The sequence below is a fragment of the Aquila chrysaetos genome, chromosome 21 (assembly GCF_900496995.4).
Source record: "Aquila chrysaetos chrysaetos chromosome 21, bAquChr1.4, whole genome shotgun sequence".
Lineage (NCBI taxonomy): Eukaryota > Metazoa > Chordata > Aves > Accipitriformes > Accipitridae > Aquila > Aquila chrysaetos.
Genome location: NC_044024.1, coordinates 9,874,212 through 9,899,845, shown reverse-complemented (window position 1 = coordinate 9,899,845; position 25,634 = coordinate 9,874,212). Strand labels below are relative to the sequence as shown.

Here is a 25,634-nt window from a genome sequence, read left to right as displayed (position 1 = left end):
GCAACTAATGTAATTCAGGAGCACATTAGATTGCTAGCTAAATGATAGTTCCGGCAGCTTAACTAGCAGCAGGGAAAGGCTGGGTGGCAGTTGCTGCTGCTTTTGCCACACCTGTTCCTAACATAATTTTTTGAAACACAACTGAAAATAGACTTTAAATTAAGATTTTTTTTTAATTATTATTTTTAACATTTTTTCAGGCTTATCAATGGAAAGATGGCAGGTCTGGATGCAGTAGTGTGTGGTGTATGGCAATATGGCTATCGGGGCAGTTTGAAGATTTAGTGGTGGTGGTTATTGGGTTGTGGGTTTTTGTTGGTTTGGTTTTTTTTTTTTGTCTGGCTAAAAGGTTTATGAGCACCCGAAGCCTTCAGTCATTTTTTTGTCCCAGTATAATAATATTAGTTGTCCCAGATTTCAGACCAAGTAGTACTTTTCATTTGCTTTGATTATGTATTTGTTCATCTTTTAGGTCTTTCACTGGATCTATCAACAGAAGGAAAAAACAAAATTTTTTGCTTAATTATTTCTTTGAAGGTGGGGGGTTTGGGTTTTTTGGTGGGGGTTTTTTTTTTTAATGGAGCAGAGTAGCAATGAGCTCATAGACAAAGGGAAAATTCCTCATTCTTCTTGCTTTAATGTGCTGCTCAGGAGTAGCAGTGTGTCTTGTATATTTGCAAAATCTAAAAATCTAACTCCACAGATCAGCATGAATCTGCCATACTACTTCATGTTCCTTCCTCTTGTGATAATGCAAATGACAGCTTGGTATATATGAGCAGTGAACTGATTCCGCTGAAAATAAACCTGACAAATCGTATGGTTAGCTCTCAGCTAAATCTGTTTCCTGATTCATCTCACCATATTGTGGAATAAATTCTGGTTCTGGTAGAAGGGAAGAAGCCCAGTAAGGAAATGAGACTGTCCATTTTGGACTAGGTTAAAGTAGTAATGTATGTTTTTTTTCCCATTAAAGATTTTTGCATCCGTTTGCAAGAACACCAGGGTAAAGATGTTTTCTGGAGTTTCATGTTGATACTTGAGTATTTTGTTATGTAGGGTAGTCTGTACCTGGAGTTGAATGTCTGCTTTTGCCAAAACTGTCACTTCTTTTGCTGGTTCTGAGTTTTGGAGTGCGAGAAAGTTCTAAAGCACAGCATCTCTTTCATATTTTCAAATGTTGCTATTGAATCAGAGGGCCTTTTTGGGCAGATGTTTCTTGATCAAAGAGTGATTTGTGCAATGAGTTGCCCAGTTCTGACAGCAGTAATATGTTTAATTCTGTTGCTCTGCAAAGCGTGGGCTGTTCTCTTAGCACATCTGTCTTACCTCTTAAAAACACTTTTCTGTAAACTTTCTTACTATGGTCTGAAGTTTCGTGTTCTTAAACTGTGGAGCAAGTCGTCTGTATCCTTCAGAAGTCACTGTTGTGGTTTTTGGATACACAAGGTTCTCTAAGCAGCCACGTAGCATGCTTTATCTTGAAGGGAAAATGAGAACTTGCTTCCTTTTTGTTTCCCTCGTGACTACTTGAATGGAGCTGAGAAATCTAAAATATTTGTATAATAATTAGTCTGCTGATCTTAAGAGTACTTGATCAACAGAGATTCCAAGGCAGGTGTCCTCAGCAGTGCTATGCTGCCTGGTGCTCTGCTCCCCTTTTTAAGGTGTGCTTGGGGGATACCAGCCAGTTCTGATCAGTACCCCAGTTTCAGTACTCTGCTCCAGCCTTCTTATTCCTTCTTTGAGCATATTTCAGCCACTTTTGCTCTACTTTCTGTCAGCACTTTTAGCTGTCCTGAAGACGCCTGATCTTGCTGGATCTCAGTCTGCTGGTGAATACTGGGTAGTGCAATCTTCCCACAAAAGGCTCCACGCTGTATTACTTGATAGGATGCTTTGTCTGCCCAAGGCTGTTGGCCAGGTAGAAAGCCCAGCCTTTTCTGCCTGGGTGATGGATGACATTAGTGCTTCTGTGCCAGTAATTGTATTCCCCAGTATTCTGAATTACTGAAGAGATAGGATTAATATTAAGAACAGCTCTGTTCTTTCATTTTAAAGGGTTGTTATGTGGGGAAGTGAAATGAGGTTTGTACCTGACACCCTCTCTGGTGAGGCTCATTTACCTTTGACATAATTCCATAATGTATGTTCAGTAACTAATAGCTGAATTAGAAGTTAGTGTGCAGGAAATAAATTTATCTGATGCCAAGCCTTCTAGTGATGATAAATCTGGATTACATGCTTCTTGGGAAGTAATGAGGGCTGAGAACTTGGAAAACTTGGAAGTAAATTAAGTAACTCGTGTATTTCCCCCGCCCCTTCTCTTTTTTTCTTCTTTCTAGAACCATAGAGCAGACCCAGAAGAACTATTCACAAAACTGGAACGCATTGGGAAAGGCTCCTTTGGCGAAGTCTTTAAAGGAATTGATAATCGGACACAGCAAGTGGTTGCTATAAAAATCATAGACCTTGAGGAAGCAGAAGATGAAATAGAAGATATACAGCAAGAGATAACTGTTTTAAGTCAGTGTGATAGTCCTTATGTAACAAAATACTACGGATCATATTTAAAGGTAATGTATAGTATGGCATAAAGATTTGCTAGCACCAGGTTGTTTTGAATGCCGCTAGGAAAAAATTCCAAAACTGAGCAAGAGTAATCAGGCCAACTTGACAGTTTTTTTAGTAGGTTTTTGTTTTTCTTTGAACAGAGCTTTTCACTTGGTTTTTCTCCTTTTGCTGCTTGCTCTTTGAGGCTGCAATTTGCACAAAATGTCTAGAGAATGAACAGAGTTGGTAGGGGATTCCTCTTGCCATCGCTATTGCTTTTGGACCTTGGTTTTCTCTCCTCCCTCCACGATTGCTAGCACAATTTTGTGGCCTTTCTGGGAAAGAAAAAAGTAACTTCACAGCTATAGAGACAAAAACCTTTGATATGGAAAGGAATGCTGCACCATGTAGAGATGCGTTGGTAATTACGCAGCATAGTAGGCCTGAGACAAAGTAAAACTGACATTAGCAGAGTTATGTAACGACTGTGTGAAATTTTATCTAAGGCATAATTTAAAAACAAACAAACAAAAATAAAAACCTACAGAAATCCAAAATGTTGAGTAAGTCTTTTCAACTTGCAAAATTGTCCACGTATAATCACCTTAAATACCACTTAAATGATCTGCAGTGCATACATGTTTTAGATGATTTTTAAAAAAACTAAAACCATTTAATAAAAGCTAAAGTGTTAACTATGGTTAGAGCTGTCTTAAATGTCTGGGGGTTTTTTGTTTGCTTGTGTTTGGGGTTTTTTTGTTGAGCTTTTTTGTTTGGTTTGTTTGCTTGTGTTTGGTTTTTTTGTTGGGTTTTGGGCGTTTGTGCAGGGTTGTTTTGTATTTGTTTTGTTTTTTTCCCCTCTTAAGATATAGTGGTTTTTTGACATTTTTCTAAAGGCAGATCTCTGAGAAACGTTCCTGTGTCACACTTGTGCTGTATCTTTAGTGATACTATAAAGTATTTGCAGAATTTATTTAGTAGTGTTCTCTTTAGATTGGGCTTTTTTCCTCTTTAAATTGCCAAAGTATTCCATTTTTCATATTTAATTTTCAGTGGGCAATTTAATTTTCTGTACTCCAGATGCTAAATCCTCATTTTGACCAACCTAAGACAGCTATGGTGGCTTTGCTATTTACTTAGTTCCTCAGTATTCTGTGGGTTCTTCATGCTGAAGTGAACATGCAAGTTGTCACTGATGTCCCATCTTTCCTTCTCTTTACTGGCCTCAGTCAGTGCAATTTTTGTTTTGTTTTTTATTAAGTGATAGAGCTCTGAGATGTAGTAGAATTTACTTTCCCGCATCATAGTATATTAGAACAAGCTGGTTCTTCTCAAGATAACTTTGAATTCAGCTAGCAATATTCCCCTGGAGCAGTGCACAAATGGTACTGCCGATCCAGACATGATCAGTCTTTTTTACAGTCCTTTATTTTCTGTGATGAGCTAAGTCCTAAATATTATTCTCCTGGGTATACATCACTTTAACTTTGTGTTGTAAAAGCCCAATTGTTTGCCCTGAAGTACAAACAGGTCAAGGTAAATCTTGGAAAGTGTTTTTGCTTGGAAGTGGTTTTGCTTGGAAAAGTGTTTTGTTAAATTTCAGAATTAAACAGTGATTTCAGCAGCTGTAAATGGGGAAATGAAACCTTGATTTGGTGGGGGTTTGTTTTGTTTGGTTTTTGTTTGTTTGGGGGTTTTTTTTTAGGGGTTGTGGGTGGAAAAAGCTTTATAAGTGAGTCATGGACTGAATAGGGAAAGAAAATAGTCTTTTCATTATTTACAGTAACATAGGTACTGAAAGCAAAAAGGGTATTGCAAATCTGCTCAAGTACCTGTGCATCAGAGCAGTTTGTCTTTGGCCTTATTAGGCAAGTCTTCCACTTTTTGCCTCTTTTCTTAGATATGTAAGTATAGTTATTCTACCAGTGCTATGAAACTATCAACTTCTGGTTAGGGTTTTTTAATTTTTTTAAAAATTCCTGGTAGATAGAGGATCATGCTAATGTTGCAGTACTTTCATTACCACTGTTTGAGTTCTTTCCATTTCTATTCTAAATGGATAAATTCTGAAACATTAATGCTGGTCTCTTGTTTACTTTTCACACTCCTAAGGTTTTGGGGGAAGAAAAATCTCTGTGTGTGGAGCTTGGGGAGGTGTTTGTGGAATTTTGGTAACTTTCCTATTCCTTTAAGAAATTCCTCTTTTAAAAAAAACAAACAACCACCCCCCATCCCAAACCCAAGAAACACCCAAAACTAAAAAATGGTTCACAGGGTTGTTTTTCATCCCGGACTAGCATGATAGGTAGTTCTATTGCTTGCTGTTCCCCAAGTAAATGAATAAAAATGTCCACAAATAAATGAGTATTTTTAGTTCTGTAATTATAAATAAATAAAATTACTGTTTAAGTATTATCTTGGCTCTAAATTTTTCTTAGGCTAGATTTATCCTTGGTTACTAATACTAGATCTTTCAGCTTCAGATTCCTCGGGGGAAAGAGTGTATTAGCTTTGCTAAATGTGCAAAGAATCTTTTATGCTGCCTTTTTATTTTAGTAATAACAGGTATTTCGAGAGTTGTATTTGTCTACTTTTTTTTTTTACTTAATTGCTATAGCTTTTCACTTTTTATTATCTATTACTCTGAGAATGGCTGTCAGCCTAAGTATTTAGCTGTGTAGTACTTCATTCAGGATTTAATTTCTCTATATACTGTCGACATCTCTTGGAAACAGTGAAATAGGTACAGTTGTGTACCAAATGATTGTATAATTAAAGGTTAAAGAACATTGAGGTTAAATTCTGAAAATTAACACATCTTATTTCTTACAAAGCAAAGTCCTAGGCTGCAAAGATTAATAGCAGTTCGCTATGGATATGACTGGTAATGAAGATCACATTCATAGTGGTCCTGTAGGTTTGTTGGTGCATACTTAGTTTTATATGTAACGATCACTGAAAATATTCCTAGAAATACCTTTTAAGATAGTGACTAAAAAGAGCATAAGCATACTGTAAGTAGAAGGTATTTCAAAACTTAAGATTTTTCTTTTTTCCTTTGCATCTTTCTTTATTTACAGGAAAACAAAACAGTTGAGCCAGTCTGCCCTCTTTCAGATCAAGCTCTATAGAATAGAAGTAGTTTACTAAAATATATTAATCATACATGTAGCTTTCTCTGAAGCTCTAGGAATGCCATTAGAAATGTTTTTGAGTTTTGCAGTGTTTAAATCAAAGAGACTTAGTATTTTCTTGACTATACCAAAGCAAACCCTCAGTGCAAAGGCATTCAGGTTGCCTACAATACTTACTGATATTTCTTAGCTGAATAATCTAGAGCTGGTTTAAATCTTTAAATCTGATAGTTTTTACTTTGAAGAAACTGCAGCTGAGACCATGTGTTGGCTTCAGGTTTTTCACATGTGCCTCAGTTCATCCAATTGAACTGTAACGGAACATCTTCTGTTGTAACTTATTCTTGTTTTTTTTAACCAATTTTAAGTAAGCTTTGAATAAGCAAATCACTCTTGTCATCAGTTTGTAGTCAGTTCAGTTTTTCCTCTGGTTATGATAGCATATTTGATAATAAAGTTTTTTAAAACACAAAAGAAGAGATGTTAACTGTGTGTGTCTTCTAATTGCAAGCATTTCAGATGAGAGACTTTATTTTTGTACACTCTGTTCTACATACTCTGCAGCTTTACAGTTTCCTCATGCTTTAGGATGCAAAGCCAGCCTTGTGGCTGATCAGTATGGAGTGGCCCGTCTCAGGGAGCCTGGGGCTTACCACCTACATGCAGGCTCTTCCAGATGCTCCTGCTACTGAAAGGGGGAGGGGAAGAGTGTCTTTTATTTCAATTACTTGACTTACTAATTTGTAACTTAGTCAGCTCAGCTGATGCCATGTAAGATACTCTTACCTTCTGCAGCCTAGCTGTTCATTAGCTACAGTTTGTACATCTGACTTGTAAATGTGATTTTAAAAATATGGACAGTCCCTTAATATTTTTACCTAGCAGTGCAATGTTATTTGTCTGTTATCAGATACTTTACTCTTTAGAAACCTTATCGTAGGTACAAGATGGCAAGGTCTACTTCCTTGAGGTTCTTGGGATAAAGCTGATGCCAGTTTTCAGTTATTGTGACACAGAAAGGTGCAACCCCCCATCTTTGTAAATTGGGGTACCTGTATATCTTGAGTTTTGGAGTTTGAATGGGAGTTTCCCACTGAATTAATCTTAGATGTTAGGCATTAGTAATATTTTTTTTAAATTTTCACTGGGTATCTGGCAAGTTCAGTAGTGTTTTCTAAACATACTGGTAGGTGATGTACAAGCATATATATAGTCAAAGAATGTGCCAAAATAAACACATTTGTGTACGGCAGTAAAATGCTTTACCTTTATATCGTGTCTTTCACAAATGTGTGTAGAATTGTACAAGCTTACAGCTGTATTAATGCAACTTTTGTAGCTGTAACGTAACTTAAATCCTGATGTAGATGTCTGTAGATGTTCATATTTGTGGAAGGTCAGGATCTAAATTTGTCTCCTCATCCTGTATTGCACTTTGATTGCAATTAACATCACATCTCGATAAATAAAACATTTCTTGTGGAGGGTACCCTTGAAAGTGATAGTGCATAGCAATGCAGTAGTGTAAGTTACTTTAGATAGCTAAAATGAGTGTTTTCCTCAAGCCTAATGGTTTGTCAAAATGTATTACTACCTTATCAGTTCAGGCAAGAAAAAGCTTAAAGGTATGAAAAGTTATCCTAGTTCTGGCATGGTTTGGTTACGCATATTTGTGAAGCTTCATAAAATACTTGAGCTGTACTTTTCATCTGATCCCATAGAGATAGATCTTCTCTTGATGACTGGAATTTCATGATTGTTTTCCCTATTTGTGCCATCTAGCTCAGGGGTTTAAATATCTATTCTTGTAACTATTACAGCCACCTGGGCTTGCTCTTTTCTTTTGCAATTAAAACAAGCCTGAAGTTATTCTCAGTTTTTCAGATTTGAATATGGAGAACTTCTGTAGTAACATCCAAAGACTCCCATCAAGATTGTAGAGCACTTTGTGCACCAAAGCTCTGAGACAATCTAAAGATACTGTTTGTTCTACATTGTCTATTTATACTTGGTTGACCTAAAATAGCTAGGAAAAAGGTTGTTCATGCCTAGCTAGAAAATATCCACACCCGGTTACAGTGGATAGTAGCAATTTCTTTGAGGCGTTATTTCAGAAACACAGTACTTTACTCATTTTCACCCTATACTGTTTTCAAGTAATGGTCAAATCCTCCAAACATGTCTGGTAACCACAATGTTTGCCCTAAACTGGAGTTACTTGCAGGTCTTCTCAGCTGACAAAGTTGGGCTTTGTAAAAACTGCTAAAATTAGCTGGCCCTTCCCTGCTGATCTCATAATATTGGAATAGACTCTCATAAATGGTGTGGTTTTTAAATTCAGTATAAATCTAATAGAGCACACTTTGTTATAATTGGATGTGGTGCTTTCAGAAACTGCACCTTTATTTGCTTGTTGAGTTTTCTCTAGATTTCTGTCACTAGTCAGGCAATAGGGTGGGAAAGCATACAATGTAGAATGCAAGAGGCTTTAAAAAGTACTTCTACCATAAGCTTGTGCTCTCTTACAAGGAACTAGCACTAGTAAATATGTGCTGGAGACTTAAACAGTGTGCCTGGTACTTCCCCAGGTCTGGTTCAGTTGAGTATTTTTAATAACTGGGTTTTGTTTTAAATAGAGAAATGTTTTTATTTGCAGAATTTCTTAAGAGTAGTAGCCCATAGATTAATACTTGGGTTTCTTCTGAAATGTGAGGGGACTCTGGCAAGCAAATAGCAGAAGATCCCAGTTTTGAACATACTGTCTATAGATCCAATACCAAATCTTTTTCGTTTTGTTTATGTGACCTAGCCACCTTTTGCAGGGACATACTAAGGGCAAAGTCAGCATCTAGAAGTCAGTGTTAGAAGAATTAGTATTCTAGTAGTTGAGACATCTCCCCAAAGAAGTGCAGAAACTCACATATTCACAGGGGCTGGGATTCAAATAGCATATGGTGAAGGAGTACATGAACTTTGCAATATTACTGGAAATAATCTAAAAAAAAAAATTAATCCTAAGATAGGTGCCTTAAGTCATACTTTTTATTGAACTGTATTGCTCTTATCTTTGACTTTTTAATGGCCGATTTTGAACCTCTGATCTGAAAACTTTGGAAACCTGAATGTTTTTGTAGAGTTCCAGGTCTGGCAGTGCAATTTCTTCTGGCTGGTGGTTGTAGTGCTGTTTTGTATCTCAAAATCAGAGCTGTCCCTATGGTAGCAGGCATATTTTGTGGTAGGATGTAAGTTCTTAGGTACAAGCATATTTAAGGGCCGCTGGATCTGACATCTTTAGTTGGAGCTTGTGGACATGTTACATACTTGCAGAGTTACCACATAGGTAGAGAGGCACCTAGTACCTACCTCCATTAGGCTTTAAATTTCTGCTGTCTTTGAAGCATGTTCATGCTCACACTCTCGCTCAAAAGTAATTTTAAGTTCTGAGTATTTTCCTCAGGTGAGAGGTGTGGTGATGTTACAAGGAAGTTTACTATTAAAATTGTAATGCTTCTGTATCACAAATGGCTGGATTTAATAATTGTAATGCAAAGACAGTCTTCTCCAAGAACTACAACCTTACATTAAAACATTTAGTTCAAATTTAAACCACCACCAAATCACCTTTTTCTAAGTTCCATTCCTTTAGGTAGAATCATTTTAGATACCAGTTAGCAGAAAATGATTGGGGGGTGGGGGGTGGTGTTGCTTTTTTAAATACAGAAGTCAAACTTTAATTGATATTTAGACATCTTGCACAGGAGCTGTGTGATCATTCTACAAGAAGTAATTACATGTAACTTGGTGATTAATGGGACTCTGCATTTGCATTCTCCTAACAGTATGCTGGTAGTCTATTGAAATACATAATTTTTTTTTTTTATGGCAGCCTTGGACTTCTAACAACTCAAGCCTTCCTTTACAGGGCACAAAACTATGGATAATAATGGAATACTTGGGTGGAGGTTCAGCTTTGGATCTTGTAAGTATATGATTTTTTTGCATTATAAGTACTAATGAACCTTATTTCATTGCGCTTTCAGATCTCTCTATAAAATCTAGTCCTTGGAGGCAGCCGATATTACATCACTGCTACATTGTAATGCTCCAAAAAGTGTGAATTTGAATGGTAGTTCTGTTATATTGAATTGATGTTGATTTTTTTTGTTGTTTTTACTGTTTGTCTCTAAGCATTAGGAAGCATCCGTTTTGTTCTCAGTCAAATGTAAGGCAATGGGGTTTTTTAGTATGAGGAGAAGTACTGTTCTTGCCATATGTGGTGGGGTTTTGGGGTATTGGATCATCTGTCCCTCCCCTGTCCCCTCCCCCCCAGTAGAATTCATTACACTTGAATAAAAAATGTTTCCTTTGGGATTGGGTTTCGGGAATGAATGAAGTGTATGCCCACAGAGTACAGTTAATTTTAACCAGTTAAAAGGTGTTGGGTTTTCCATTTTCAGGTATTTTCAGTTAAGCATGAAAGTGCCTTTTACTTAAGATAGTGTAGCATTCATGAAGGATGTAGCTTAGAGAGTACAAGAGCACAATCCACTGTATGTGGATGTGGTTTCCCCATACTTTCGGTACAGCTCTGCTTCAGCTGTAAAGCGTAGAGACCCACCCTTTCCTGTAAGATAATATAACTTAGTCTTTGTGTTGTTCTGAAGGAAAAATATGTCTTCGGTATTATAGAATGGTGTTAATTATATATTTGCTGACAGTGGTCCTATCTGCAAGAGCTGAAGCATGTGCTTAACTTCACAGATCTATTTAAACTTCTTTATGAAACTATATCACATCAACTCAGCTACAGGAATGCAAAAGCATAGTAATTACGTGTAGCATGTAGTAGTTTGTAGCTCTGGAACTTAGTCTTTTGAGGAAGGGGCTGTGAGATACTTATTCTTTACCGCTTTGGAGTAATTGATAGTCTTCTGTGGAGTGTCAGAAATAGTGAAATAGCTTTTACTAGTGACAGTTGAAACCACTGAACCTTTAGAAGAATAGAACTTAGAAGTTTTGCCTCACTTTGCCATACCATAATTTCATGGTGTTCTCTGTTTCGGTGCTGTGGTGGTGGTGTTTTTTGGGTTTTGTTTTTTTTAATAGCAGAATCACCCACCTTAATTGCTTTGGTTTTATTTGCATAGCCTTCTAATGTGCAAAGTTTATGCTTATTCCATACTAGCAGCTTTATAGCAGCATGTTATGTTCTTGATGCAAAAGCAACCATGGAATAAAAAATGCTGGAACAAGAAAAAATGCAACATTGAATTTAAAAACCACAGTCAATAGACTAATTTATTTTGTAATAAACTGAGTTTCTTAATTCACTTAATCTAAAATACAAAATTGTCTGCTGTGTTTGCTGTCTATAGGAAACTAACTTTGTGGAAAATTAGTCTAGCTTTTCATGTGCATTGCATGCTGGGGGGAGTGCATACTGTACCTGTTAGAAAAGTAACAGTGCTTTCAATGTATTATCAGTAGAGGAGATGTGAAGATGATTATTCCAATGGCACCTATTTCTGATAGAATGTTGACATAGTTCATTGAATCTTCCATGAATTCTGTTAGTTCTTTACTTTTAAAAAATCTTTCAAGTTTAGGATTTAATTAAATCCATAACAAGGCAAAAAATAGATACAAGACTAAAATTATTGTAATGTATCTTTTCTGTAAAGCTGCGTGCAGGCCCATTTGATGAGTTCCAGATTGCTACCATGCTAAAGGAAATCTTGAAAGGTCTTGACTACCTACACTCAGAGAAGAAAATTCACAGGGATATAAAAGGTGCATAACATTTAAAATGTTACTTTATTAAAGCCTTTAAAAATTGTAAGAGCAGTATTCTAATTTAGATATTATTTCCCCTTGGCAGCTGCCAATGTCTTGTTATCAGAACAAGGTGATGTTAAGCTTGCTGATTTTGGGGTTGCTGGGCAGCTGACAGACACGCAAATTAAGAGGAATACCTTTGTTGGAACTCCGTTTTGGATGGCCCCTGAAGTTATTCAGCAGTCAGCGTATGATTCAAAAGTAAGTATGAGAGTAGAATACCTTTTCTTTGTATCTGCATATCCAACAGAAATTACTTTGATTTTTGTGGTTTTAGCTCTATCAATATGGAGGGAAAAAAAGTAGATTTCAAATTACAATGTTTAAAATAATAAAATTAAAAGTGCGATTAAATTGTTTTTATACGGTACTTACATGTCACTGTACTCACATGCAAGACCCATGCAAACTCACCAAGTAAATTGATGCTTTCATGTTAAGATTCTTTCAGAGAAACTCACTGGATGCTTTCAGTGTTGTGGGTGGATTGGTTGGTTTTGTTTTTAATTTCAATTCAATGTTTCACATTTAATTCAAATGGTAATAAAGCTCTCACAAATTAGAATGCCACCAGAACTTATCAGCTTATTTAAAGCTAAGATGGTGGCTGAAATTTTACTCGTTTCAGATTTTTCTAAACAGTTCTGGATATAATTTCTTTAATGGTATTTCTGAGGACCTGTGTAATGCTGAAGATTTTAGCACAGGTGACTAATCTTGAGAAGGAAAAAAGTAACTTGAACTACAGGATTGGGTAGCTGTGGTAGCAGTATGGTACCTTATACATTTCTTTGTCATGGGAGCTGTTGACTAATTGCAAAGGAGAGTTTCCCTATGTGAACTAGCAGTAGAAAAGCAGACCTCCTCCATGTTTTTCTGAGGGTTGAGAACTGCTGCTAGAAATTATGATAAGGAAGGAACAGTACCCTCTTCTCCCATGTGTATACCCACAAGATAACCTAGGGCGTGTGGTTAGCAAAATGGTAGTGTAGTTCAGTGCTGGCACTGGACTTTCTACGCTGTAGATGCAACCTTAAATAGGAGCAAAAAATCTAAAAATCTTGGTATATGCAAAGTAATACTTTCATACTGTTTTTTCTCAAATAGTAAACATGTAACTGTACTTGTGATGTGCACATAAAGAAAAGACTGTTGAATATCTGAGATGTCCTGAAGATATTCACACTGCAGGAGACTTTCCCAGGATCCTTCAGACTTGAAGGAATTTGTGTACATGTCACAAGGGTTCTTGCTGATAAGGAGCACGTTGTAGTTCTCATGTTTAGGGTTTCAGTGGTGCAACTGTAATGTGCTCCCTAGGGCACTTTGGAAAAAGCACTCTACTCCACTTTAAAACTGTGTGTTGTCCAGTCAAAGTGATAATAATTCCTCTTCTGCTTGCCCTGTGTATAAATCGGCTGTACCACCCCTTTGTTTACATTCTCCCAGCAACCTAATCTTATGCCTTCTGTATCTCCTCAGTATGTCACAAGAGCAATGCCCTCTCCCTTTTCTTTCTATGCCAGAAGTCTGGTGGGAGAACACATAACATGCAAGCCTTTGGTAGGACAGATGAAGGGTTTTGGACAGGATACACTTCAATTTCTGGACTAATACTGATGCACATTTTGGCATCTGGACTGAATTTTAACCTTTCTGCTTCTCTCCCTGCTTCAAAATGACAGAAAATAAAATAGAAATTCATACACTTTTGTGGTGGCAGAGATTTACAAGCCCCATCTCTTCTTTCAAAATATTTTGCTCCAGTATACAATTGTTGGTTATAATATTTCAGTAATAAACAATGAGCTAGTTTAATTCTTCAATATTAAGTACAGATATTTTAGTTCTTGTGAATAGGAAGGGAATATTGGAGAGATGCAAGTTGTAACCCTTGTTTACTCTATGGGCAACTTTGGTTTATGACTTCTGTGCCAAGTGTAGTCAACTATTGCCAGCCACTTTTTAATGAGAAACACCTTTAGTGACCTTAATAGCTATTGTAGCTCATCTAAAAAGATGCAAGTAATGTACATTTCACTTGGGAAAAATCTCTAAATCGGAGAAGAATTTTATAGTTCACAAGATATTTTGATACAAAGACAGAATTTGTTTATAATGCTTACCTTTAGCTAAAATAAATACCACTTCATTATTCTTCAGACACTTACGTTGTGAACTTGGTGTTTCAGGTCTAGCAAGTTGTTGATAATTTTCTAGCTAAATTCATCAAGCAGTCTGTTAGGAAAGAAATTAAGTGATCACCTGCTGGATTTGATTCAACTCTGCCTTGTTTCTTTAGAGTGAGGTGTCAAACAAGGTTGGATACCTCAGTGCATCTACAGTTTAAAAAGTAACATCAGCATGCCGTTTTGGTATCTAAACAAAATCTGAATTTGACATAGGAAATTTATGGTAGTTTGTAGTTCATTGCATAATAAAAAAAATCAAAGGGAGGTAAATGTTTCTGAAGCTTCTTCCAAAAGCATGTGTATTTAGGTGCACGTTTAACTTGCTGACAGTGTTACAACAGTGACAGCGTGCAACAAAAGTGATGTTGTAGATATTTGTCATTAAAGACTGATTAAGTCAGCCAGGTCTTTGGGGATTATAGCCTTCAAATATTGGTAAAGAATCTTTGTGCATTATCTACTTAGACCAAAATTAATTTTATTATATAGATGCAGTATATGTGAAGATTTCAGTTATTAACGACTTATGATAGCCCTTAATTTTGTACTAAATGTAACTTTTCCCTTTCCCAGGCTGACATCTGGTCATTGGGAATCACTGCTATTGAACTAGCCAAAGGGGAGCCTCCCAACTCTGATATGCATCCGATGAGAGTTCTGTTCCTCATTCCAAAAAACAATCCTCCGACTTTATTAGGAGAATTCAGTAAACCTTTTAAAGAATTCATTGATGCATGTCTGAATAAGGACCCAACATTTGTGAGTAGATGTGTGTGTGTATAGATGTTTTGGCTTTGTTTCCAACTCTCTCATGCACGTGAAATACTTGCTGGTGTAGTGCATCATAGTTGAAATAATTTTAGAGACTATACTTTCCACTGTAAATGGTGGTGGTGCTTTTTAATAGCTGTGTCTCCATCCTAGTCTCTTTTGTTTAAAATACTGAAAGGAGGAGGGACAAGGCTGGAAAAAAAGATGGTGACAGAGGCAGCTTCCTAAAACAGAGGAGAGAATCTTAGATCTTTTTCTTCCAGCAGAACTTCTGCTGTCTGTCTGAATTCTGCTTACAAGGAAATGTTGCATTGGAGAATTTTGATTAGTCATTTTCCTGGGTGTGTACCTTCTAGCACAGAAGGATAAGTGGTATAGTCTGTGACTTGATCATATTTTTAGAGTGCTTGTAAATATGGATTACTGGCATTTCTTGACTTCCTGTTTCACTAATTTCCTGATACTATATGAGTTAGCTCTAGAAGTCAGTTGTCTTACTAAATCTCCCCTATTAACATTTAAAATCATGAAATGTTAGCATAACATTAAATATTTAAGGTGTTTCTTACAGCGCCCTACTGCAAAAGAACTTCTGAAGCACAAATTCATCATGAAAAATGCCAAGAAGACTTCGTATCTAACAGAACTGATTGATAGGTTTAAGAGATGGAAAGCAGAGGGACATAGTAGTGATGAAAGTGATTCCGATGGTTCAGATTCGTAAGTTTATTTTCAGTTTAGTCTCTTTTGGGCTTTTCTTTTTTTAAATAATGTTACTAAAGTAGGCTTGTGGCAGTTTCTCTGTGTAATTAACTCCTCTTCTGTACATCTGTCTTTGTTCCATTATGTTTTTCATTGGCTTCTTTCAAGAAAACCCCTTGTATGAACCTAAAGACTAACACATAAGTCAACCTATGTGCTCATTATCTCTTTAAACTTTCTCCCTCTGAACTCGGTTTCGCTTCTGTTTAAGTGCTATGTATTTCCTAGTCTGAGGCTAGTGGTTATACCAAAAACAATGAATCACAATTAGAAATATTGCGGAGCAAGGTTGAGGTGTGTGAAGAAGTTTGCACAATGCCTGTGGAACAACATACATTCTGTAAGTCTCTTGCTTTTCTGGATATCGGATAACTGTTTTAAATGGGATGCCATGGGAGAAGGTAAGCTTTATGGGTAGATAACATCTTCTGTTTGCTTTGATTGTATTTCAATTTATTCAGCCTCTGAAGTTGTTTTTTTAAAGGTCAGTTAATGTTTCAATACATGTTTTTCTTATTTTAGGGAATACAGAACTAATCCATATAGATTTATTATGTATTTCGGTTACCTATGCTTGCTTAGCATTATGTTGTGGCTAGTATTGTGTACATCATACCCTTTTTCTTCAGGGAGTCCAGTAACAAAGAAAATAACTCACATCCTGAGTGGAGTTTTACGACAGTTCGAAAGAAGCCAGATGCAAAGAAGCTACAGAACGGGACGGTGTGTACAGTCTGAAGAGTTCTTCTTTCTACGTGCTGATTTTGAAGCCAATTTAAGGAAGATAGTGATAAAACTTAGTAATTATTCACTTTTCATAAGAACTGACTGTCTTTGTAGTTCAAGAGATGATGCTTGTTAGCGGTATTTCCTATGCCCATGTCAGCCTTAAATGCAAAAGGTACCGCATACTAATAGATCAGTATCTGCTCGTAGAGGTGTGAATTTTAAAGACTCTCATAATATTAGAGAGGAAAAACTGAATTGTTTTTCTGATGATATATGACATTTCAGATGTGTCATCACACATCTGTTTCCACATCATGTAACATTTGTTGATGTACTGTGCCTTCATTGTTTTTGTAATGTATTTCAAGTGCTTTGTTGAATTTAACTGAACTTTAAAAATCACATGTGCTGTGTTAAATGCAGTGTATGTGTTGTACAGGAGTATGCTAATGTAATCCTTATTTGTTAACTTTTAGGATCAGGATCTTGTTAAAACCCTGAGTTGTCTAACTATGATAATCACCCCTGTGTTTGCTGAGGTAAGTCTTGACTTAAAAAATTTCTTTGAAAATATTACCCAAGTGTCTGATAACTTCTATAATTTTTATCTGTTTTGGTTTGCTACTCAGCTCAAACAGCAGGACACAAATAATGCTAGCAGAAAGAAAGCAATTGAAGAACTTGAGAAAAGCATCAATATGGCAGAAGCAACATGTCCAGGGATCACAGATAAGATGGTGAAGAAACTTATGGAGAAATTTCAGAAGTAAGTTAAAGAATTTGTTGTATGCATTGTAGGGGAAAAAAAAAAGTTTTCTTTTAAAAGAAAAATTTTAAATTAAGTACTTATGTACAGGAAAGGTTAGTTGACACTGAATTTCATACGTTGGGTAAACTTGAGTAGTTTAGTGGTAAGTGAAAGATCTGCTATGTCCAGTGCTTTAAAGTTTTAACTTTGGTAGTACACATAACAATTCTGTTTGAGACTGAAACTAATAGTAACAATTACCATATCTGTTTGGTCTTCTAGTGCTGCAATTTTACTGTAGTTGTTATACGTTGCTTCCTTTATTTTAGCCTGCAATTTTGTCATAAGCATATTTATAGCCAGTAAGGGAGCAGGAGAATCTTTAACTTTTTAGGGAATATTTTCTTGAGAATGTCACTTCTGGTGTTTTTTTCCTGTGAACTGTTGAGATGAAGGCATGTATGGGTTTGGTGATGCAAAAATAGTTATGTGCTGTTTGCCAAGCTGAAACAGTATAACTAACAAAATTCTTGCATTTTTTATCCATAGATTTTCTGTTAATGACTCATCCTAAGAAACTTCACATAATTGACTGCTGTTTCGTATGGACCCAGTGAAACCCACCAAAACTACTTCAAGCTTGGCAGTGCTTAGCTCATGAGCTCCTTGTGCCTTTTGGATCTTTGCAACATATTGATGGTGATTGAGGATTTGAAAGAACCTACTCAACTATTTTGTGGCAGTGCACATGGTTTTATATTTTCAGGAAATTATTTTGTAAAGAACAACTTTTAATATTGTAGTTTCACCTGTTTAATCTGATAAATGTTGAGGTGCAGTTTTGCTTTTAGAAATAACCATTACTTTAGTTAATAGAAAGTGCAAGTACAGTATGTTTTGATGCTGTTTTGTTCCTGTACATGGGGATGTACAGGTCTTTTGTATTCATGAGTTAAACTTTTGTAAATCACTAACAAGCTTCAGAGAAAATAGCTTTTTCACAAGCGTATTCAAAACATGTAATGTAGTGGCAAGGGTATTGCTGTAGCACCTGCTTCAACCAGCATATAGTTATCGTGCCCTGAAAAATAAACCTGCAACAGTATCTATTATAATTCTAAATTGGTACAGTATTTTAGGCAGCTCTATGATTAAATATATTTGAGAGCAATATGTCAATAGTTTGCAGGTGATATGTAGCAACAGGTATATCCTGATGTACAGTATATGTATTACCTTTTAGAACAGGTTTTGAAGTAGTAATTCAATCTTATATCATCATGGTAGGAAAATTTAGAGCAATACAGTTGAGGGGGTGGGGCTTTTGGCAATAATGGACAAAACCTGAAGTCCAATTTAACTTAACTTAATTTTTTTCCTCTGAGTACACATGCCTGGGTGGAAGGGAGCCAGAGAAGCCGAGCGTCGCATGATACATACCTCACAAGCAGGTATAAGTGTAACACCAGCGTTCTGTGTGGTGGTGTTGTTTCTCCTGTAAGATATTTATACGCATTTTTGTTCTTAAATACATTAAATACAATACATCAACATAATTTGTTTATAATTTTCTGAAAGTGTATTTTAAATATGTATTTACCAGTTAATATGCAAATAACTGAGTTATAGATATTCTTTCACAAAAAGGTAGTACTGTGCAGTACGGAGTGATTTTTTTTTTTTTTTTTCCATAAAAAGTAGGTAAGACTATAAGTTGCTTTCAGTTATATATTTATGGTACTGCTAGATGGGTAATATCTTCTCTTCTGGTTTTTTTTTTTTCCCTTTTTCAACCCAGTATGTATATTATGCTGAAGTTTTGAACTGGGATTGTTTTTCAGTACTTAGCTGTGGAACTGTTGGTGTAAATTTATTTTTGATAAAGGCTGGGTGTGTTTATTTTATGGTTCAGACCTGCACATTTGTTTTTGCACAAAAGTCATTTTAAAGAATCTGAAATATATCTGCCAAATATTGAAAAAGTAATGGTGTGCAAGTAAATACTGCATTTTTAGTCAAATGTTGCCATTACATCGTTTTTATATAAAGGACACTTGTGAGAGATGGTGGTTAGATATGCCAAGGACAATTATTTTCAATGGTGCCTACACTGTAAAAAAATTACTTTTAACTCCTTGTTTTAATTTTAAAAAAATGTTTCTGTTTAAAACTTTCATCTGCTATATAACTGAAATTCAATTAGAATTTATATCTGAGAAAAAAGTCTGGAAATAGTTTTTGAAAACAATAATGTTATGGATGAAATAAATATTTTTATAAATGTAAAAGCAGCAAAAGTTGTAAATACAGTTGATCTGAAGCTTTACAAAATAACTGCATCACAGAAACAAATTGTAGTGCTCCTCTAGCTTCTGTAGTTGTTAGTCTTGTAAATCTGTTTATAGATTAAGCTTATTTCAATGTTTTGGGGGGTTTTAAATGGTTTAAAAATAAATATTTAAGTTCTGTAAACTTTCATGAGCTTGTTCTGTTGTGCGTTTTATTCTGAATTTTAGTAGATGTGCAGAGGTGTGGATATACCTCTTACAAACTTGTGTTCTAGTTCAAGAAAGGTGTTCCTTGCACAGAGTTGCATGGTTGCTTTGAAAAGGTTTGGGTCCCCCCCATGCTGTTCTTGTCCGGAGGACACCTACCAGCTGCTACGCCACAGGGAATGGATGGAGCAGCCCCAGGGTTCAGTTTGATTCCATTCCTAAAGAGGAGTCGTCAGGATCTGTGTGCTCAGACGAACGTGCACGGCCAGTGACAACATGGTAGAGGTGTTAGAACGCTCTGACTTCATTGTGAACTCGGCATTGTGGAGTGAAGGTACAAAAAGGCCTGTGCCACAGTTACCTCGACTTTCACTTCAGCAGTCTCAACCCAAATGTCGTTTTACAGAGCTCCATATAAATTTCTCAGAATTAAAAACATGTTTTTACTTCCATGTCACTTCCCTTAAGGTGTTCGTTTTATGTGGGAGGCCAAGGGGAGAGGTGATGGGAATTCTTCCCAAATTTTATAACTGGTGGCTGTACCCTGTTGACACAGGGTCTTTAATCTATGCAACTCTATAAATGATTCTGGGTAGGTAGCGTTAATGAATTATTTGGGAAATTGGAACCTGTCCTATTTGTGATATGACTGTAACAAGTTGCTGAACTATGGTGCCTCTTCTTTTCCTGTGAAATGGGTGGGATGTATACCTACCTCATAGGACAGTGTGGGGAGAAACTCATCCATGTGTGAATAATACAGCCTCATTCTCTTATAACACAGTCCATTCAAGAAGGTTTTTTTTAATTGTACTGCATATGGCATTTCTGCGCCTAAAGTCTCTGTGCATCGTTAAAACTATAACCTTGACTCTTAAGAATGGATGTCTGTATTACTGGTTTCCAGAGAACAGTTGTCTTTTTCCCCACCATGTGTTAGTTATTGATGAACTGTGTAACTTAATCAGCAGTATTCTGTTGCTGACAGATAGCTAATGGAAAGATATATCAAAATATTCATGCAGGAACCATCTTCTTGCTTGTTTGGTTTGCCATGCTTCCCACTGTAGATTGAGAAGAATTGATATTGAAGTAGTCTTATCAAAATAGTCTGAATCGCAGAATAGAGAAATGTATTTGTTCTTGGGTAGATGAGTCCTTTATTAATGTAACCATTCTTAAAACCGTTGGTCTCTGACTCCTCTAGTATGCTTCTGTACAGTAAGCATGTAGTATCGTAAACACCTGTTCTTGCATTCAGTCGAATGTCTATAGCTGAATAGGAAAGTACATAGGTTCTTAATGTGTTTGCACAAAGTTTAGCAGTTGTTAAAGGTCTGATTTTTATCACACTGTTTTATGAGTTAACACTGGAATAAAATTATTTTTTTCTTTGCAAAGTTTTAGTGGTATGTATGTTGGCTTGTCTTATTTCACATTTTTCCAATAAATGAAGTAACACTTAACACAGAGATGAGGTCAGTAGTACACTGAAACCTTAGTGCTTCTCCAAACTGAAGTTCTTTGTATTCTGTGTACATTTTGCTTCTTTTTATATCCTAACATATACACCTCTACCTAAAAAGTTGCTGAACAGCGTGCATCTAAACTTCAAGATTAGCTTTAGAAGTGATATATTTTCTATGAGCTCCGGTTACTTCAGTCCCAATGCGCTGAGTAGCTTAATGTTTTGATGCTGTAATGCTGCTGTGCCTCCTCCCCCTTTAATAATCCTTGCTTGTGTAAGGGCTGTAAAAGTTTGCATTTTCCAGGTACTGCTGTCTGTCCTTCACTGTTGGCAGACCAAATCATTCCATGTCCTCTCTCCATCCTTGTTTTCTTCCCTAGTGAAACTCAATCACTTAAATAGATGTTCTTACCTCTTCTGGGTGAATAAGGATGAGCAGGGACCATGGGGAAGGACTTTGGGCTTATTTCAATTCTTCCTTGACATGTGCGCCACTGCTTAATGGGATTGTTCCCTTATTTTAGTCAGTCCCAAGAGAGCTAGTTTATGCAATGAATTTAGCTTAAACATGTTAATTTCTGTCACTTACTCATGAGCTGTTTTCTTCCTCTGCTATTGTTGACTATGTGCACTGTGCCTTAGCACATCCTTACACCATGCTGTGTGTGCCCCAGTGCGGTCTAGTCAATGGAAAAAAATCCAAAAATAGTTCCCAAGGCCTTGTTTCTCCTCAATGCTGTTTCCCCAGCAAAGTCCTGAATGCCAGAGCTGGCAGCTCCTGGGGATTTGGGCAGTGTGGCTGTACTTCAGTCCCCCTCGGTGGCACTGCGTGTCTGTTCTGGGATCTGCTCAAGGTAAAGCTGACTTGGGCCAGCCTTTACTTGTGTCTCCACATGCGTTCGGGAGCTAACAGTGATAGTAGATTTGCCTGTGTGCTTAAGGTGTAATGCTCTGAGGGCTGTGTGTGCAGTCTGTTTTTGAAACACTGCTTCCCCCCCCGCCCCAAATCATGCATATAGACTGCCATACTTAAATGCTGTATTGAGTGGTGGTTCTTGCTCTTTCCAAGGTGCAGAGCTTTGGGAAAGGGAAGAAACAATTCTCTATAACCAGAAAGATTATCCCTTTTTTTAACAGAACATGTGCCAGAGCAGCATGTGGAGTCCCCGTAGTTCACAGCTTCTTCAGCACAGGGTAACCAGGAGCACAAGCAAACCTCTCTTGTTGATGTAATGCATTTTCTTTGGGCAACCAACCAAGAATGTGGTTGTTTTCAGCAGCATTCAGGGATCTCGGCGGGTCTTCCCCGTCACTGAGACAGTGAAGGCACAGAGAGAGCCAGCAAGCAGCTGTGGGAGAGGGAAGCCAGCCTGGCAGCTCTGTGGAGCAACGAGGGCTGCCTGGGAGGTGCAGGGGAAGGTGGGCTGGGGGTGCCTGCAGGGCTGAGGGTGCACATTTCACAGGGCAGAAGGAGGAACCCAAAACTCTGCTGTGAACAACCGATTTTTATTGTCCAGCTTCTAAAACAAAGGACAACAATGCGCAGGGTGAGCAGTACCCATAATCTTGGTTCTTTTTACATTTTAACCCATTTTCTGTCTTTGTCCCAGCTTCCTTGTTTCTGAAATCCATTCTAGCAGGTTGCAGTGGTTTCTCAACTATGGATTTACTGGGCTGTCCCTCTCCTTACAGTCATGTCCTACAGATACTTACGGGATTGTTCTTAAAGAAAAGTAACAAGATCCTCTCCATAAATCTTACAGAGGCGTCATCATTCTCCAGTTTTCTGAGTAGATTTCCTGTAGGTTTAGGGTAATAGTAAGTTTTTGTAATAAAAATACTATCAAGAAGTATCTTTATACCTTTTCCCTTCGAGGGAGCAATGGATAAATCAGGAATTCTCCTGCCACCCCATGGATGGTGAGCAGTCCCATCTCCTGCTCCTTCTTTATAGCTAGAATCAGCCCTGGTAAAAATAATGGTGCACTCATGTAGCAAACAAAGAGGAAAGGTTCAAAGCACCGTGGTTACAGCAGACTGTCTAATGCCAAGGGTGAGCACCAGCTGCCTGTTCATTTCCTACCTCCCTCCTGAGATCTTTTTTTCCCATGCTGCTTAACTGAGGTCTGATTTGGGGGAGCAAAGAACTCCCTTACATGCCTCGCACCCCCAGATTTAAGCAGGGCACTGAGGTAGCAGGACTGTGGAGGTACTGCCAGAAAATGACAGCTAACGGGCCTGAGAAAAGCAGAGCTATGCAATATCACTCATTAACCCACTTCCCAGAGTGCACTGTGGAATGCTGCTAAATGATTTATACAAGAACTGCTGAGATGTTTCTTGGGGAATGATAATGCTCTGAACTGGCCAGGGAGAAGGCAGAGCAGTGTGCTTCCTCCGTGGCTCCAAGCATTGCAAGGAGCACCCCACACATGCAATCTTGTCCTCAAGGGCCAGGTGCTCCCTGCAGCGTTGGAGGGAGGAGAAGCAGGATGCAGGAGATGGGCTCTGTGCTGGGGCATTGGCAGTGTCCATGGGGGGGGGTCAGCTCCAGGAGCAGCCTCCCCTGGCCATCCTGCTTCTCTCCAAATGGGCCTCAAACACCCTTCCCACCAGCAGCTGTGAAAAAAGCCAGATGTTTTTTCTGTTTCTCCCTCTCCCAGTGAAGACTCCAGCAGCTGACCTCCAAGTGTGGCCAGCAGCCACCAGCTCAGGCAGGACACAGGGTCTTTGCAGGGCTTTAGGAGAGCCCTGGCCCCTCTGGCTGGAGCAGGACCCCCGTGTGTGGTGGCAGAGATGCACCAGCTTCCGAGTGTGGTGCAGGGGATGGGTACTTCTTCTGAATGCTGCCTTGTTGTCCATTAACACACCCTCTATAGCTAAGAGCACTCGCACAACACAAGTCCGTCAATGTTTCGCGAGCAGTTAGCAGCCCTGCAAGCAAGAGCGTCACCCTTCTGCGGCCTCAGGTCAGTGCCAGCCACCTCTGCTCCCTCTGGCCAGTGTCAGGCACCTAGGTGAAATACCTGGAGGCCACCCTGGAAGTCCTCTCTTCAGCGGCGCCCGTGGCAAAGGACACCTCCTCATCCTCTTCATCCAGCTGGAGGCTGCCAGAGGACAGCCGCACCCGGGCCATGGGCGACCGCAGCACCCGGCCGTACAGGGAGCAGTAGTCGGCAGCCAGGAGGTCGGAGTCGGAGTCGCTGGACTCAGTGCTGCTGCCCACGTAGCGCTCGGCAGAACGCCGCAGCCCCGGTGCCAGCCCTTGCTGGGCTGGCACGTGCCGAAAGATGCCCGCTTTCCGGCTGCTCAGTGCAGGGCACGGGCCCAGGGGCCTGAACTCCGAGCCGTAGGGGAAGCGGATGGTTTTCATGTCCGACTGGCTCCAGGATCGCTTGGGAGGCTGCTCCTGAAGGCCGTAATCGAAGGAGCGAGCCAGCAACCTGCTCTCCCCTGCCGGGGCCACGCTTGCGCCCACTGCCACGCATGCAGCCTTGCGATGAAACTCCCCGGCCCGGGTCCCGCTCGGGCTCCGCCTGAGGGGTTTTGCAGCCGCGGGGCTGCGTCCACTGGCTGTGTCCTCGCCGGGCACCGGTGCGTGGCACGGGGGCTGCGGGGGCCTGTCCAGGTAGAAGAGGACCTGCGGGGCCGGGGCGGCCACGGGCGGGGGACACGGCACGTCCGTGTACACCAGCGGCCGGGCGCTCACCTCCCGCATGTTGCCCACCGAGGGGCTTTTACTGTTCCCGGCGAACTGGTGGGGCCGAAAGGAGGTGAGGGGGTTCCTGGCACCGAAGAGGTCGGCGGCTTCCCACGCTCGCTCCAGCTCCAGCTCGGCGTAGAGCAGGGGGAAGGCGGACGAGCTTTTGGAGTGGGGCAGGAAGGAGGGGGACGCTTCGGGCTTGGAGCGCTCCAGCTCGGCGGTGAACGTCACCTCCACGGCGGAGCTCCGGCGCCGGCTGTCCAGCGTGGGCTCAGAGGCGTGCACCCCGTTGGCATGGTAGGGGCCCCGGCCGCCGTAGGCCAGGCGCAGCTCCTCCACCTGAGCAGGGGCAGAGGGTGGGTGGGTGCCCAGACCCCCGGCCAGGCGGGGGGGCAAAGCAGGGCCAGCAGTGAGCCCGCAGAGCTGAGGGTCTGGCTTGGCCTCCAGCTGAGCTCTGCCAGCTGGGGCCACGATGGCAAGACACCCCCCCCCCCCCCCAAGCCCTGGCACTACCTCTCGTTGACGCCGAGGGGAAATACCTGCTTGGAGACGTCCGTCAGGAGGTCCGGAGAGGAGCGGCACTGCCTCTCGTCATAGCGGGATGCGTAGTGCTTCCTGCAAGGCCAAGAGCATGGGTGGGTGCGTGGCCAGTAGGGTGCCGTGCCCCCCCCCCAGACCGGGCACTGCCCCCTCCATCCCCCCCGGTACCTCTCGAAGGGCAGGCTCTTCATCTTCGCCTTCCTCCCATGCTCCAGCAGCTGCCGCTGTGTCCTCCCGCTGCAGCAAGGGGGGGGAGAGGTGTAAGCAGCCTCAGCAGCCCCAGCCCTGGGCATCCCCTCATCCCAGGGGAGGCAAGGGGATGCGGCAAGACCGAGACAGCAGTCTCTCCAGGAAAAGCAGCTGTTAGGTATCATCCCTTCGCATCCAGCCAGGTCCGACATAAAAGGGAGGCTCTGAGCCATCCCCACACCCTTCCTGGCCTCGTGTTCGGTTTTCCCCGGGGACTTTACCTGTAGCGAAAACTGGAGCCCTTGCTGCACAGAAGGGCTTTGGGCTTTGACTTGGGCTCTTCAGACAGCCTGAAGAAGGCATGGTACTCCACGCACGTCTTCCAGAAAGCCTTGCAGGCGTCCCGGCTCGCCATGGTGAACTCCAGCGCGTCCTTGCACAGCGCCTGTACAACCCGAGACAAGCGAGCCGGCGTCAGGGGCACGGGGCCAGGCTCTGCCGTTCGCCCTCCTGCC

General features: G+C 40.0%; 2 protein-coding genes across 7 annotated transcripts in view; one reads left to right on the top strand and one right to left on the bottom strand.

Annotated features, from left to right (window-relative positions):
- STK26 (serine/threonine kinase 26) overlaps window positions 1-19,200 on the top strand; it is a 33,438-nt gene extending 14,238 nt beyond the window's left edge. For both annotated transcript variants that reach the window (XM_029996981.2, XM_029996982.2), the window contains 10 exons: window positions 2,346-2,576; window positions 9,610-9,666; window positions 11,369-11,477; window positions 11,566-11,723; window positions 14,288-14,473; window positions 15,057-15,205; window positions 15,877-15,970; window positions 16,453-16,515; window positions 16,606-16,742; window positions 17,274-19,200. In XM_029996981.2, coding sequence (XP_029852841.1) covers window positions 2,346-2,576; window positions 9,610-9,666; window positions 11,369-11,477; window positions 11,566-11,723; window positions 14,288-14,473; window positions 15,057-15,205; window positions 15,877-15,970; window positions 16,453-16,515; window positions 16,606-16,742; window positions 17,274-17,298 — 1,209 coding nt within the window. In that variant the 3' untranslated portion in view covers window positions 17,299-19,200. The remainder of the gene's footprint in view (window positions 1-2,345; window positions 2,577-9,609; window positions 9,667-11,368; window positions 11,478-11,565; window positions 11,724-14,287; window positions 14,474-15,056; window positions 15,206-15,876; window positions 15,971-16,452; window positions 16,516-16,605; window positions 16,743-17,273) is intronic.
- A 2,984-nt stretch (window positions 19,201-22,184) lies between these two features.
- FRMD7 (FERM domain containing 7) overlaps window positions 22,185-25,634 on the bottom strand; it is a 33,014-nt gene continuing 29,564 nt past the window's right edge. For all 5 annotated transcript variants that reach the window (XM_041118947.1, XM_041118946.1, XM_029996845.2 and 2 more), the window contains 4 exons: window positions 25,401-25,564; window positions 25,099-25,167; window positions 24,930-25,005; window positions 22,185-24,729 (listed from right to left, as the gene is read on the bottom strand). In XM_041118947.1, the coding sequence (XP_040974881.1) occupies window positions 23,701-24,729; window positions 24,930-25,005; window positions 25,099-25,167; window positions 25,401-25,564 (1,338 nt within the window). In that variant the 3' untranslated portion in view covers window positions 22,185-23,700. The remainder of the gene's footprint in view (window positions 24,730-24,929; window positions 25,006-25,098; window positions 25,168-25,400; window positions 25,565-25,634) is intronic.